The sequence below is a fragment of the Coffea arabica genome, chromosome 2c, assembly GCF_036785885.1.
Source record: "Coffea arabica cultivar ET-39 chromosome 2c, Coffea Arabica ET-39 HiFi, whole genome shotgun sequence".
NCBI classification, from domain to species: domain Eukaryota; kingdom Viridiplantae; phylum Streptophyta; class Magnoliopsida; order Gentianales; family Rubiaceae; genus Coffea; species Coffea arabica.
Window position 1 is genome coordinate 25826772 of NC_092312.1, and position 14480 is coordinate 25841251.

The window sequence follows — 14480 nt, forward strand, 5'->3', positions numbered from 1 at the left end:
CTCAATCTGAAGCTCCTAATTACAGAATTCAAATCTGTCTCATACCGGCAGAAATTGGAGCTCACACTCTCTTCTCTTTTGCGGAGGTAGACACCTGTCCAAGCATCTCAACTCTCCGCCATTGCAGATGAAATCGCTCACATCTCGGCAGACGAAATCCCTCACATCTTTCTCGTCGGAAGCTCTCCGCCATTGTAGAGCTTGGACCCTTGCTCGGAACCCATTTCTGCCAAGCTGAAACCAAGCTGCGCCTCTCCCCCCTCCCCTCCCAATTTGCCACTTTTACTACCTCAATAGGATTTCCCTTGATTTGTGTTAAAGGTGTTTTTGATCTGTTAAAAAGGGATAGAATGCATGTATTTATCATTTTGCATGTGCGTGTAAGGTACAAATTAGTAAACAAATGATTTAAAATGCATTGTTGGTTTTTGGGGTTAATAGTCAAAAAATTGGTTGTGCATGAATTCCTGCAGAAACTGCAGAAAATTGAAAAACCCGACCACAATACGTGACAACAAGATCGCGTATTGGTGACAGTTTATTACAATCCGCGCCTGCAAAGAAGAAAACGCGACAACAATATGCGACCATTACATCGCGTATTACGACGTCGCGTATTACACTCGCAACCCCAGTGCAGAAAACGCGACAACAATATGCGACCATGAGATCGTGTATTGTGTGGTCGCGTAATACAACATGCAGAACCCTGACCTCGCATTTGATAAATGCGAGCGAAGACCCCTTGGACGGAATCTCACACTCAAAATGCCCCTCCTTGTAGAATTTTTTTTAAAATTCATCATAATTTTAAAAATTTCTCTAGATTCGTTTGCAGTCCTACTCCAAACGGTGTTCCCTCCAGGGTCAGTGAGGACGAGCACACCATATCTAGTTAGCTCGACCTCGGATCTTTTTGGAACTAGATTATCTCCATTTGGATACCAAACTAGTGTTTTATTTGGTATTTTGTCAAACCAAATGGATAGCAAATGAAGGTATTGGTTCTTGAGACGAGGAAATCCAAATGCAAAGTCAGCTGTAGGTGATGGCCAGGAATCTGAATCATCAGAGGCTATAAGTGACCATTCCAAACTAATTTGAAGGTAATAAGATAACATATGATCAGTTGCGGTAGTAAAAAACATAAATGAATACGTTTTATTTTTTTTCCTCTTTATCGATCTAATAATTAGTCCAAATAGTTTCGATAAGTTATAGATTATCAAATAGTTGAGGAAAATATAGGAAATAGACCAGTAAACCACCAAGAACATTGTGGAGAAACTATTACGACAAAGACATACATGAAAGTAGGGGATAAAAGAAAAACACTTTGCCAAAGTACTTAGACACACAAGTACTAAAAGCAACACGATTTTCCTTTGGACAGTTAAAGAATCTGTACTTCACTTGGGAAGCTTCAATTGAAAAACAGCAAAATTTTCTATTAGACAATTAAAAGTTGCACTCCACTTGACAAGCTTCAATTGAATATGATTTTTGGCTTCATAGTTTGTGCCATCAATCTTAGAAAAATTTTCATATTGTGTATCACATGAATGAAAAATAAAAACAAATTTGAACTTCTTTTGCCATTGGGAACCAAAACTTCTAAAAAGACGAAGTGTGTGTGTTATGACCCATGGAGGAGCAGACCATCTGAGCAAATAGGGTGAAGATCAAGAAGTTGTTATACTACTTGCCAACTCATAAGGAAAGATCATAAATGAACTAAGAAAAGAAACACACTACTATTCCGTGATAGACAAGTGCAACGGACGTGCTCTTTCTAGTTCACTATTATAAACAATCTTGTAACTTATCCAGGATGAACTTTGGTCCAGATAGGGAAGAACTAGTACGGACTGGATGCCAGGAAAGCTGACGGTTCCAAGAGATTGAGCCATCGGGGAAAGGAGATGGAGGTGCTGAAACTATGCATACTCCCTCAAGCATATGTAAGACCATTTTCATGGACGGCCTTACAGTGGGATCCTCCTGAATGCACCAAAGGGCTACCATTACAAGCTTCTCCAGTAGCTTCAGGTCACTTCTTGCCTCTTCGTCATCTTCTACAAGTTTATCTAGCTTTCTTGCTTTGTAGCAATCAGACACCCAATCTACCAGGATTTGCTCCGCTTCATTTTGTCTTTCCATATCAATCGATTTCCGACTGCAGATGATCTCTAACAACATCACACCATAACTGTAAACATCCACCTTTGCAGTAATTCGTGTGTTCCTGAACCACTCCGGTGCCACGTAGCCCTTTGTGCCTCTAATTTCTGTCAGTGTCCGAGATTGATCACTTATCAGAAGCTTTGCCAATCCAAAATCAGAGATTCTTGCTGTAAATGAATCATCCACAAGGATGTTTTGGGGCTTAATATCGCAATGAATGATCTGTGTGCTGCACTCTTCATGCAAATACGTAAGCCCTCTGGCAATCTCAAAAGCAAGCTGGATTCGTTTGCCCCATTCAGGCCTTGACTCTCCAAAAATGAAGCGAGCAAGTGATCCGTTGCTCATAAACTCATACACCAAAAGTTTATGTGGCCCTTCATTGCAGAATCCGATTAGTCTGACTAGATTCTTATGGTGGATCTTTGCTATTACACTTGCTTCTGTTTTGAATTCCCGCTCGCCATCTTGTGACATGTTGTGTAACTTCTTGACGGCAACTATAGTTAGTGTGCCTGACAATGGCAAGACCCCTTTATATACAGTACCAAAAGAGCCCCTTCCTATTTCTTCCTTGAAACAATCTGTAGACACTTTAAGGTCTTGATATGTGAAGGTGCAAAGATTATTATCCAATAGACTTGGTGGTCTGTGAAGTTTAGTCCTTCCATCATATGATCGAAGGACGATGAGCAATATAGCCACCACTAGCAGCAAGTTAAGAAATACTGAGCTTCCTAGCAGAAGTTTTGCTACCATAGAAAATGTGGCCGGGGATCTTTTTGGCCAGTCTATTCTTGTATAAGAATCACTTGATGAAGTGTTAGAGATTGGTACCTTAACAAAAGCCTTTCCATCGTTAGGCTGGAGCATTTTCCCATTGGAAACAGGGAATTTCTTCTTTCGACAGGCCCCATCGACATTGACAGCAACAACACACTGGCAATCATACAAGCAAGACTTGCTACACTCAACATCACTCAATGACTCCAAAGAATCGTAGTTTGTAGAATTGGGCCAATTCACGTTCAACTCTTGCATGTCATATATATCTTCTGGTCTCAGGCTACCAAGATCACAGTTTTGGATTGCATCTCGCTTACAACCGTTGAACTTGTTGCCTGGATCCGAGAACCTAAAGCCTGGAAGGCACTGGCAATTTGGGCTTCCATCTGTACTACCAGGGGAGCAATAGCTATTGAAACCACAAGTGCCACCGCCTCTCTCACCATTCATAGAAGAACATATATCATTGGGAGCAAACCAGATGGCAGTCCATTCCCCATTTCTGGGAGTCTTGGGATGAGCATACTGGCGGAGAACCCCATCATAGTCAACTGTTACCCTGTGATAATAATCTCTTATTGGAAAACTTGGAATAGTGCTTGCAGAGTTAACATTAACAACATCTCCTTCAGTCTTGATAATATAAAGGTAACCTGACTCGTTAAAAATAAGCTTGTTTCCAGTGATTCCATCTGGTGAATCAACAGTATTGCTCCAATAATAAGCTTCATATTTATTTTCTTTTGGCCACGCAATTGTGTTAAGCACAAGATTCCCATCTCGAATCAGGCGAAGCTCAAACCGACTCCTTGTGAAATTTTCTGCGGCTGTCCTAGCAGAAACTGATATATCGACTCCTAGTGTTTGAGTTGGCAAGAGAGTGTCTACAGGGTTATCAAAACTCTGCCAAACGTTACTCGTATTAGTGCCTACGAGAACAAAATTGCCAGTGTCAAGCATATCAGCATAAGCAACGCCAGAAGGGATGGGATTCGGATGCCAGACGATGTTCCCTCCAGGGTCCTTGAGGTTGAGCAGACCATCACTTGTTAGCTCGACTTTGGATCCTTTTGGAACTGGATTATCTCCATTTGCATACCAAACTAGTGTTTTATTTGGTATGTTGTCAAACCAAATGGATAGCAAATAAAGGTTTTGGTTCTCGAGACGATGAAATCCAAAGGCAAACTCACCGGAAGGTGATGGCCAGGAATCTGAATCATCAGAGGCTACAAGTGACCTTCCCAAACTAATTTTTTGATAATTAGTTTGAGCAACTGTCACACATAGCATGGCAATGAGAGGAATGAGGCCAAGATGATGAAGAAAACTAGAAGCCATTCTGGTAGGTAGATCCTAATCAGCTGCTTTGGTTGGGGAACTTAGAAGTGGTAATATACGGGCTTCATCATACTTATTGTTGCAAGCTCTATGCATGCGCCCTTTTCTTGACCAAGTCGACAAGTGTTTTAGATTTTTCTGCAGTACTAGATTATTGTTACAATCAATTAGTGTGTATTTTGAGCATGTTTGAGTTGTAAACTGCAGATTTGCCATGTATGTTGCTTTACTCTTGGGTATAAATAAATCCCAAAAAAGATATTTTCTGGAGCAATTTTTCCTTGAAATCTCTCAACTTCAGTTGAGGATTATGTGTGCACAATGCACTACAAATCAATCACGGTACCGCTTACTTGGTCAATATTTTACCTTCAGAGTTTCCTCCTACTACTATGCTTCCTAGCAGCTTCGTTATGATGCTCACAGAGTAGACTTCAAGCCACTCGAATCCATTTTGACATCTGTCTCTTAAAATTGGAATACATTGGTCTTGAAAATGAGCCCCGTTGAACGGAAGTCCTTTCACAGAGGACAGGTCGAACGGTGTGTGAACCAATTTTGTGCAAAATGTATAAAATATAACTTTGTATGCACACGGTGTAATTCACTCTCAATAATATGTAATTATAGAACAAAATTTCATGAATCCCACACATAATGTAAAAAATAATATACAAGATGCAATCTGAATCTTATATATTTGGTCAAATCTTGGACATGAACCTTCAGGAATGATTCCTACCATCATTCCTGCCCTCCTCCTTTCACAGAGGTACGAGTCAGTAGACTTCAAGTCACTTTTACTCTAAACAGGAAGGCTAAACTGCTGCCACGGCCAAGAAGTGCCAACTCTCCGGTTTTTCCTGAGTACAGGAGCAGTGGTTTGTAACTTGCCACCTCTCATCCTTATCCATGAGACAACCGAGTCTCTCCAGTGAAGTTTAATTTTGATTTGAAATTTTTTGAGAATTACTACTATTCTTGATGATGGCAGTTGTTTCCAGAATCCAGATGCCTCTACTACAGCCATCTTTGGTCGTTTGGACACCCTTACTTGAAGTCGTTGAAAGAGTATCAGTCCATTTGTCGAACTTCTCTGATTAAGTTGTCAAGATTAATGTAATTTTTACAAGATTTAGCACAATTTTTTGGGGAGTCAATGGCTGAAATAGTCATCAAACTATTGAAAATGACACGAGTTGATTATCAAACATTTTTTTTTTTTTTGTGACCAAAAATGTCACTTAACTCCATAAAACGTGCCTTTAGGATTGTTTTAACCGATTCCACCAGTAAACCAATTGAAAAAATCGCAAATTTGACCGGCTATTATAGGTTGACAAATGGTAAAAATGTCCTATTCTGACAGAAACAAATTTTTTTAAAGAGACACCAAACTTTAGGGGTTAATCCACACTTTGGCCAAACTTCATGGTAGGTAAATATGATTAATAAGAAAAGGCCACCCCTAGCTAGCAGTATCTTCTCCTCCTCCTCCTCCTCCTCCTCCTCCTCCACAACCCACCCATCCATGGCCACTGCTACAATCCTACTGCCGTACCCTTTGACCACTCCATTGCATCCTCAGGCATTTTAAAAAAGAGAGTAGTGTTTGCTTAGAAGCGTTTAGACTTTATTTGCATTTCGCCCTTTTTCTATTTGTATTGCAATGATGAGATATAACACACTTTTTTAAAAGGGTTTTAAATTCGAAATCCTTCGCTTATATTAAAGAATAAAAAAAAAAAATTTTCCTTATGTTTTAGTTGCTCGTTAGTTCATTGTAGAGAAAAGAAACCTCTTATCATAGACCATGGCCGCTGATGTTTACTTTTTTGCTTTCACTCACATCAAGACCTGGCACAGTTGGACTTCTTCACGTGGATTTTGGACCGAATTAAAGTCCGTTTGTTGGACTCTTAAGATACACGTTTCATGTTATTAGGTATACCATTCTATCACATTATTATATATTCGAAGTAGAAGTGACTTGCATGAATAAAATATTTAATATATGACAGGTGCCGAACCTGTGTAATAATAATAACCTACTCCAGAAAAATACAGATTTTGCATATAGCGGTGAGTAGGGTCGAATCCACGGGGACTGGGGATAATTAGTTTCTTCTAGAGTTCAAAGAATGGGGGGTTCTTGGATTAAATGCTAACTAAATAAATTAAATGCGAAAAATAATTAATTAAAGGAAATAATTAAGAGAAACTCTAGCCAAGGGTATACTTCAGAAATGGTTCATGCACTGATCATCGATTCACAGATAATTCCACATTTATTAATAGACCAGTTATAATTGTCATGCACGCGATAAACAACCAACCTTTCCTTAATTTCTCGATAGTTAAGGTACGACCGTTAACTATTTCTCTAACCCAAAAACAACCCTAGGTACGACCGTAGGATTTAATTTCTAGATTGCATTAATAATTAGAAAGGCCCAATCCTAACTAACAAACACGCTACGAGGGTTTGTTTAAGTTAGATCGTATGCTCCCCTGACATAAACCCAATTACGCCAGTTGCTACTGAGATAAAGATAACGAACAATTACGGATTCAATTATCCCTATTTAGCAAAATAGTCTATGTGAACAATTAATTATTGCGCATTAATCAATCATACACAAGAGCTATAACAGTTAAAAGCAGGAAACATATGAATACCAATAAATGGAGGAAACAATTAAAATAAATTAGATCTCACAGTAATTGTTGAATCAAATCTTCAGTTGTCCCCTTGACTAGAATTGAGAGGCTAGCTCTCCATTAATGGAGAACCAGCCGTGAAAATAAAACAATCGGAGCTTTCTAATGTTTTCATATGGAAAAAGGAAACTAAAACTGAGCCCCCAATTACACGTGAATCTGGCCCTTTTATATCTTCAGTAGCCGCCGCCCCTGAGAAAGCTAACGTCTCACCCTAAAAAGCAAAAGCTAAGCTAATGACTAAATGCCCTCCCGTAAATCTGGCTTTGTTTCCTCCTTTATAGCGCTGCCAGGAGCCAAGAATGACCCAATTAATGAAACCAAAGCTAATCTTTTGGAGTTTTAATCCCACGCTTCTCGCGGTTCACGTGGACCCAACCTTCTAATTGCCCACTTTTGCTGCTATTTCTGCACTTTCCTTCTCCAATTGGATAAACATCCCCTAATCATACAATTCAAACAAAATATGTCTATTAATGCAATATCCAATCCAATAAGAAAGGGAAATTATAACAAAATTAATGCTAAATTAGCGTTCTATCAATTTCCCCCACACCTAAACCATGCTTGTCCTCAAGCATGAGAACAACAAATCAAACGATCAAATTCAAACAATGGTTATTGCTCAAATCCTCTATTGCAACGATATAATTAAAACTTATGTCAAGTATTAGTGGCACTTTTCAAGAAATATCTCTCCAATTAGCTTTCAAGATCAAGGGCTCTTTCAAATTATGACTAACTAATCTAAGAATATAAAATATTCAACCCGCATCCAAAAGCAAATGGTTCAACTATTAAGCAAAATCTCAACATTAAAATTCATGAATCAGCGGGCTAACAATTCATTCAAATACTTCCCCATTTTTCACTTTTAGCATATATTTTTTCCTTTTCTAGAATATCCCCACTTATTTGATTTTTTTTTTCTTCAGGGGGAATGCTTAGTTTTTAGCCATTCAAGCATTTTGACGCGAACTCCGACATTGGCCACATGAAGGAGCCCGGTTACTCAGCCATCATCGCTTAAAAACCACATACTCATAGTTATCGTCGCTTTTTGACGCGAAAGTCGACACTTGTGGTGAAGACCTCCGGTTACTAGACAACGATACTAGCGGAGTATAGCTGAATACTATTCATAAATAAGCACCAAAAGTACAATTAAATACCACACAAACCCGCTTCATTTCTTAAACATGGAGAACTAAGATTAACAGCTGAACCAATTTGCACAAAAAAATGCTAGACAAATATTTACAATACTTAGAAAAGTCAGCCAAAAATTGCAAAAGTCACAAAATCTCAAATATTCACCCAAAAGATATCCTTAAAATCAACCATGTCATACTCAACACCTTAAAGTGTAAAATCTTAGCAATAGAAAAATTTGAGACATCTAACCATCGTTTATCAGGAATAATCACAAATAAGCACAAAGATAGGCAAAAATCGGACAAAATTCGACAAAGTCAAACAAAAATTCCAACAAAAATGCCTATACCTGCACTTTTTCAATAAAATGCCAATATACTACTCCCCCCACACCTAAATCTTGCATTGCCCTCAATGTAAGCAAAGAAAGAGCAAAACAGAGATATTGGGGCAACGACACTTCCCTGAAGTCATCAAAACAAGGGCAGCTCAGGTGGAAATTGTGGATCAAGACCTGCATAGTGACGTCAATGCGGGTCATCCGAGTCTCTAGTCTCTCAACTCGCATCTGGAGCTGGTGCCATTCGCGGCTTCACCATGAACTCTAATATCACTCTAAGCAACAAGAGACTACAATTGCCAACAAATAATGGAAACCGAAAATTCAAAGCAATAACAATTTTTAAAGCCATCCCAATGAGCAAAATGCACAATTCAATCTCCCACAGATCAAACCAGACCCCAACACTTATAGCAAATGCAATCAATAAATACATATGGACCCCATATAGTCAAATTCAGAATTGAGGCTGTCCAAAGTGCAACAAGTGGTCCAAAGAGCTCAGTAAAGGAAACCAAAAGGATAAAATGCTCCTGAGCAAGGCCAGTAGAGGTAACCACTTCAATAAGCAAATTTAAGCGTAACAGGCACCTCTTAATTTAACCAACAGCCGCAGCAAATTACCCACAACTCGACACAAATTATACAATTTAGACACAAATGGACCCAAAATCGTAACAACTGTCTCCAATTGGACAGTTAAATATCCAATTCAACCTGCTAAAATTAGCAATTGACCACAGAAATTGGCAATTCCAGCAACCACCGTTCAGGATTCGAAAAACAATTTAAGCACTAAGGATCAAGAAACTGTAAGCAACGATGCAACCAGTACCACTGGTGTATACACAGGGAGGATTTAAATCAAACAGCAGTAACTCAATAAATATCAGAAAATATCCCCACGTATGGCAGCAATTAAACCCAATTCCACTCAAAATCTCAACAAATATCTCCAATGGACAGTCTTACACAACTTAACCAACTGAAATCAGCAAATGTCCCCAAGAAATTGACAAAACAAGCAATAGTAGTTCAAAATTTGGACTACAACTAAATCAAAATGTTGTTTCAGTTTTCAACCAGGTAGCCAACCAAGTAGAATCAATAAATGTAGACAAAATACCCCAACCAGTACCACTGGTGTATTCCACAGAAAAGAATTAATTCAAATGCCAATCCAAACGACTGAGGAACCCTAAAGGCTAGAAAAGTACCCTAACAACAGAGCAAATTGAATGAATATGCACTGGGTCTCCAATTCAGTCAAAACAAGATGAAGGGGCACAACAGCCACACACTATACCAGAACACAATACCAACAAAGCAACAGATTACGGCCAGGGGACACAATTCTATCAAAAAGTGCCCCAGACTCAATGGAAATAGCAAACACCCACACTATCCCCAGAAAATGCCTCAAAGCACTGCCTGCTGTTTTCCAACAAGAAGCCCAAATAATGGCACAAAAATTCACAATTCAAGGTCCAGAATAAGAGGTTGGAGGGAGAAATTGCAATACCTCCACCTGTCAATTTGGACAGGTGGGAATGACGTGAGCAGCAGAGCAGCGGCGGTGAAGAGGTTGGCGGTGGGTTGAGGGCAAAGTGGTGCGAGCTGGCGGCAGAGAGAGGAACGGCCAAGAGAGAGCTTCGGGCTGATGGATCTGGTGGACAGTAGCAGCGGGTGATGGTCGCGGCAGGGAGAGCTAGCTGGCGACCAACGTGCAAAGGAGAGCTTGTGGTGGTCCGTGAGGTGGAGCTCGAGCGGGTAGCCGCTGGTGGCGCACGAGGTTGACCGCGAGTGGAGGAAAGAGGGGAGAGCAGTGGCGCTGACCAACGATGGGGAGAGAGTGAGATCGGGAGAGGCGCGGCTGAGGAGGAGTAAGAGGCTTCGTGCGGCGCGCGGCTGTGGCGTGGCTGTGGACAGTCGCGCGGCTGGGGGCGGCAGACAGCAGCGGCGGAGTGGCGAGCTGAGGCGGCGGCGCTCACGCAGGTGCTGGGCTGGTGGTGGCCGCGAGCGCAGGAGGGGCTGCGCGCGAGGGAGAAGGTGAGAGTGGAGGAGAGGCGCGGCGTCGATGGGTCAGACTGGTGGCTGCGGGAGCTGGGGTTGTCGGGCGAAGAAGAAAAGAAAAGAAGAAGAAGAAGAAGGAAGCGGGGAAGAAGAGGAAGAAAAGGGAAAGAAAGGAAAGAAAGAAAGAAAAGAGAGAAAAAGAAGAAAAGAGAAAAGGGAAATGTTTTTTTTTTTTTTTGGTAAACAAAGAACCCCAGTCTTAGGCCTGGGCACGCCTAACTGCCCCTAGTATTTTGAGCATCCGTCGAAAATTTTTTTATCTTTTAGCGTGATCACCGAGCGTGGGCACGTCTAACTGCTATGAAGTCCGCAGAACCTGAACGAAAATTTTTTCCGTCAGGCGTGACCACCTGGCGTGGGCACGTCTAACTCCTATGGAGTTCGCAGAACCTGAGCGAAAATTTCTTTTCCTCAGGCGTGACCACCTGGCGTGGGCACGCTTAACTGCTATATTCCTGCCACCACACATCAAACCATTAATTGACTCTAACACTTAACTAAAACTTCAAAAATGCACGAGAATTCAAACAAATAGTCTTGGGTTGCCTCCCAAGTAGCGCCTTTCTTTAATGTCTTTGGCTAGACATTTTCATGTGTATTCATGGAGGATAAAATCTTGTGGCTCGTTTCAGTGCTTCATCTTCTATGTAATCCTGATAGCCCTCGTAACTGGAGTAATTCTTGGGCACACGAGCTACAGGCTTCCATGGACTAGTAAATGGCACCAAACAAACAAATGATGGTCTTAAACCTTCACTCACTCCTCCATCAAGAGCACTTATTGGTTCGAGATATTTTGCCATCATGACTCTCAATTTATTCTTGGTATGAAATTCAAAATCGTCTGGTATAATAAAATCAATCTCACTAACAGGAATTAAAGAATAAGAGTCAGGAAAATATTGATCAAGGAATGGAGGAGATGTCACCGCATTTGGAGATTGTTCACTGGATTCATTCACTTGAACCATTTGATGTTGGGGTCTCAATTTTTGCTCTTCAACTTTCTTTTCAACTGCATCTTTAGATTCTTCTTCTTGAGATTCTTGCAGTACCATGTCATTTGTCAGAATAACTGCACTCTCATCTTCCTCATGGTCGATAATAGTCGGTGAGGGCAATTCTTCATAAACTGGAGAAATCAATTTGCTCGTTTTAAATGCCCGTTCACGCCTTGCTTCTTCCATCCCTTTATTCATCCTTTGTGTCTCCTGTTGAAGTTGGTGTACCCCCTGTTGAATTTGATATATGTTAGTAGCTATTAATTCAACCATTTCTTCAAGAGACATACCTGACATGGATGACTGTTCTTGAGACTCATACTGCTGAAAACTCATTGGCTGCTGAAAATTCATTGGCCCTGTTGTATAATCATAACTGGAGTTATCCCACCATCCTTGATCATACCCGTTTGGATTAGAGTTATACCACGTTTGAGACCAGGGTGAAAAATCTCCATAATTATTGAGTGGGACACTCAGATTATCTTGATATTCGGGGCACATACTGGTTGAATGATCCCTGGAAAAACAAATTTTACAGGTTGCAGCAGCCATTCTTTCTCTAATAGAGTTTACTGCCTCTTTATATGCAAACTTAGCAAAAAAACTAGTCTCATCGCCTTCCCCGGAAACAAAATCCAGTCTATCACCAAAATATGGAGTGTTAGAAGCCATAAACTATATATAAAAAAAAAATAAGAGAAAAATAAATAAAAAAAAATAAAAACAAGATGAACTCAAAAAGAAACAAATTAATCTGGCACCAGTCCCCGGCAACGGCGCCAAAAGTTGACAGGTGCCGAACCTGTGCAATAATAATAACCTACTCCAGAAAAATACAGATTTTGCATATAGCGGTGAGTAGGGTCGAATCCACGGGAACTGGGGATAATTAGTTTCTTCTAGAGTTCAAAGAATGGGGGGTTCTTGGATTAAATGCTAACTAAATAAATTAAATGCGAAAAATAATTAATTAAAGGAAATAATTAAGAGAAACTCTAGCCAAGGGTATACTTCAGAAATGGTTCATGCACTGATCATCGATTCACAGATAATTCCACATTTATTAATAGACCAGTTATAATTGTCATGCACGCGATAAACAACCAACCTTTCCTTAATTTCTCGATAGTTAAGGTACGACCGTTAACTATTTCTCTAACCCAAAAACAACCCTAGGTACGACCGTAGGATTTAATTTCTAGATTGCATTAATAATTAGAAAGGCCCAATCCTAACTAACAAACACGCTACGAGGGTTTGTTTAAGTTAGATCGTATGCTCCCCTGACATAAACCCAATTACGCCAGTTGCTACTGAGATAAAGATAACGAACAATTACGGATTCAATTATCCCTATTTAGCAAAATAGTCTATGTGAACAATTAATTATTGCGCATTAATCAATCATACACAAGAGCTATAACAGTTAAAAGCAGGAAACATATGAATACCAATAAATGGAGGAAACAATTAAAATAAATTAGATCTCACAGTAATTGTTGAATCAAATCTTCAGTTGTCCCCTTGACTAGAATTGAGAGGCTAGCTCTCCATTAATGGAGAACCAGCCGTGAAAATAAAACAATCGGAGCTTTCTAATGTTTTCATATGGAAAAAGGAAACTAAAACTGAGCCCCCAATTACACGTGAATCTGGCCCTTTTATATCTTCAGTAGCCGCCGCCCCTGAGAAAGCTAACGTCTCACCCTAAAAAGCAAAAGCTAAGCTAATGACTAAATGCCCTCCCGTAAATCTGGCTTTGTTTCCTCCTTTATAGCGCTGCCAGGAGCCAAGAATGACCCAATTAATGAAACCAAAGCTAATCTTTTGGAGTTTTAATCCCACGCTTCTCGCGGTTCACGTGGACCCAACCTTCTAATTGCCCACTTTTGCTGCTATTTCTGCACTTTCCTTCTCCAATTGGATAAACATCCCCTAATCATACAATTCAAACAAAATATGTCTATTAATGCAATATCCAATCCAATAAGAAAGGGAAATTATAACAAAATTAATGCTAAATTAGCGTTCTATCAATTTCCCCCACACCTAAACCATGCTTGTCCTCAAGCATGAGAACAACAAATCAAACGATCAAATTCAAACAATGGTTATTGCTCAAATCCTCTATTGCAACGATATAATTAAAACTTATGTCAAGTATTAGTGGCACTTTTCAAGAAATATCTCTCCAATTAGCTTTCAAGATCAAGGGCTCTTTCAAATTATGACTAACTAATCTAAGAATATAAAATATTCAACCCGCATCCAAAAGCAAATGGTTCAACTATTAAGCAAAATCTCAACATTAAAATTCATGAATCAGCGGGCTAACAATTCATTCAAATACTTCCCCATTTTTCACTTTTAGCATATATTTTTTCCTTTTCTAGAATATCCCCACTTATTTGATTTTTTTTTTCTTCAGGGGGAATGCTTAGTTTTTAGCCATTCAAGCATTTTGACGCGAACTCCGACATTGGCCACATGAAGGAGCCCGGTTACTCAGCCATCATCGCTTAAAAACCACATACTCATAGTTATCGTCGCTTTTTGACGCGAAAGTCGACACTTGTGGTGAAGACCTCCGGTTACTAGACAACGATACTAGCGGAGTATAGCTGAATACTATTCATAAATAAGCACCAAAAGTACAATTAAATACCACACAAACCCGCTTCATTTCTTAAACATGGAGAACTAAGATTAACAGCTGAACCAATTTGCACAAAAAAATGCTAGACAAATATTTACAATACTTAGAAAAGTCAGCCAAAAATTGCAAAAGTCACAAAATCTCAAATATTCACCCAAAAGATATCCTTAAAATCAACCATGTCATACTCAACACCTTAAAGTGTAAAATCTTAGCAATA

The 14480-nt window shown here is 39.7% G+C and overlaps 1 protein-coding gene across 1 annotated transcript; it reads right to left on the bottom strand.

Annotated features, from left to right (window-relative positions):
• Window positions 1-1758: 1758 nt before the first annotated feature.
• Window positions 1759-4311, bottom strand: LOC113724150 (G-type lectin S-receptor-like serine/threonine-protein kinase LECRK3). Its single transcript, XM_027247081.2, has one exon. The coding sequence runs from the start codon at window positions 4309-4311 to the stop codon at window positions 1804-1806; it is 2508 nt and encodes an 835-aa protein (XP_027102882.1). The 3' UTR covers window positions 1759-1803.
• Between the last annotated feature and the right edge of the window lie 10169 nt (window positions 4312-14480).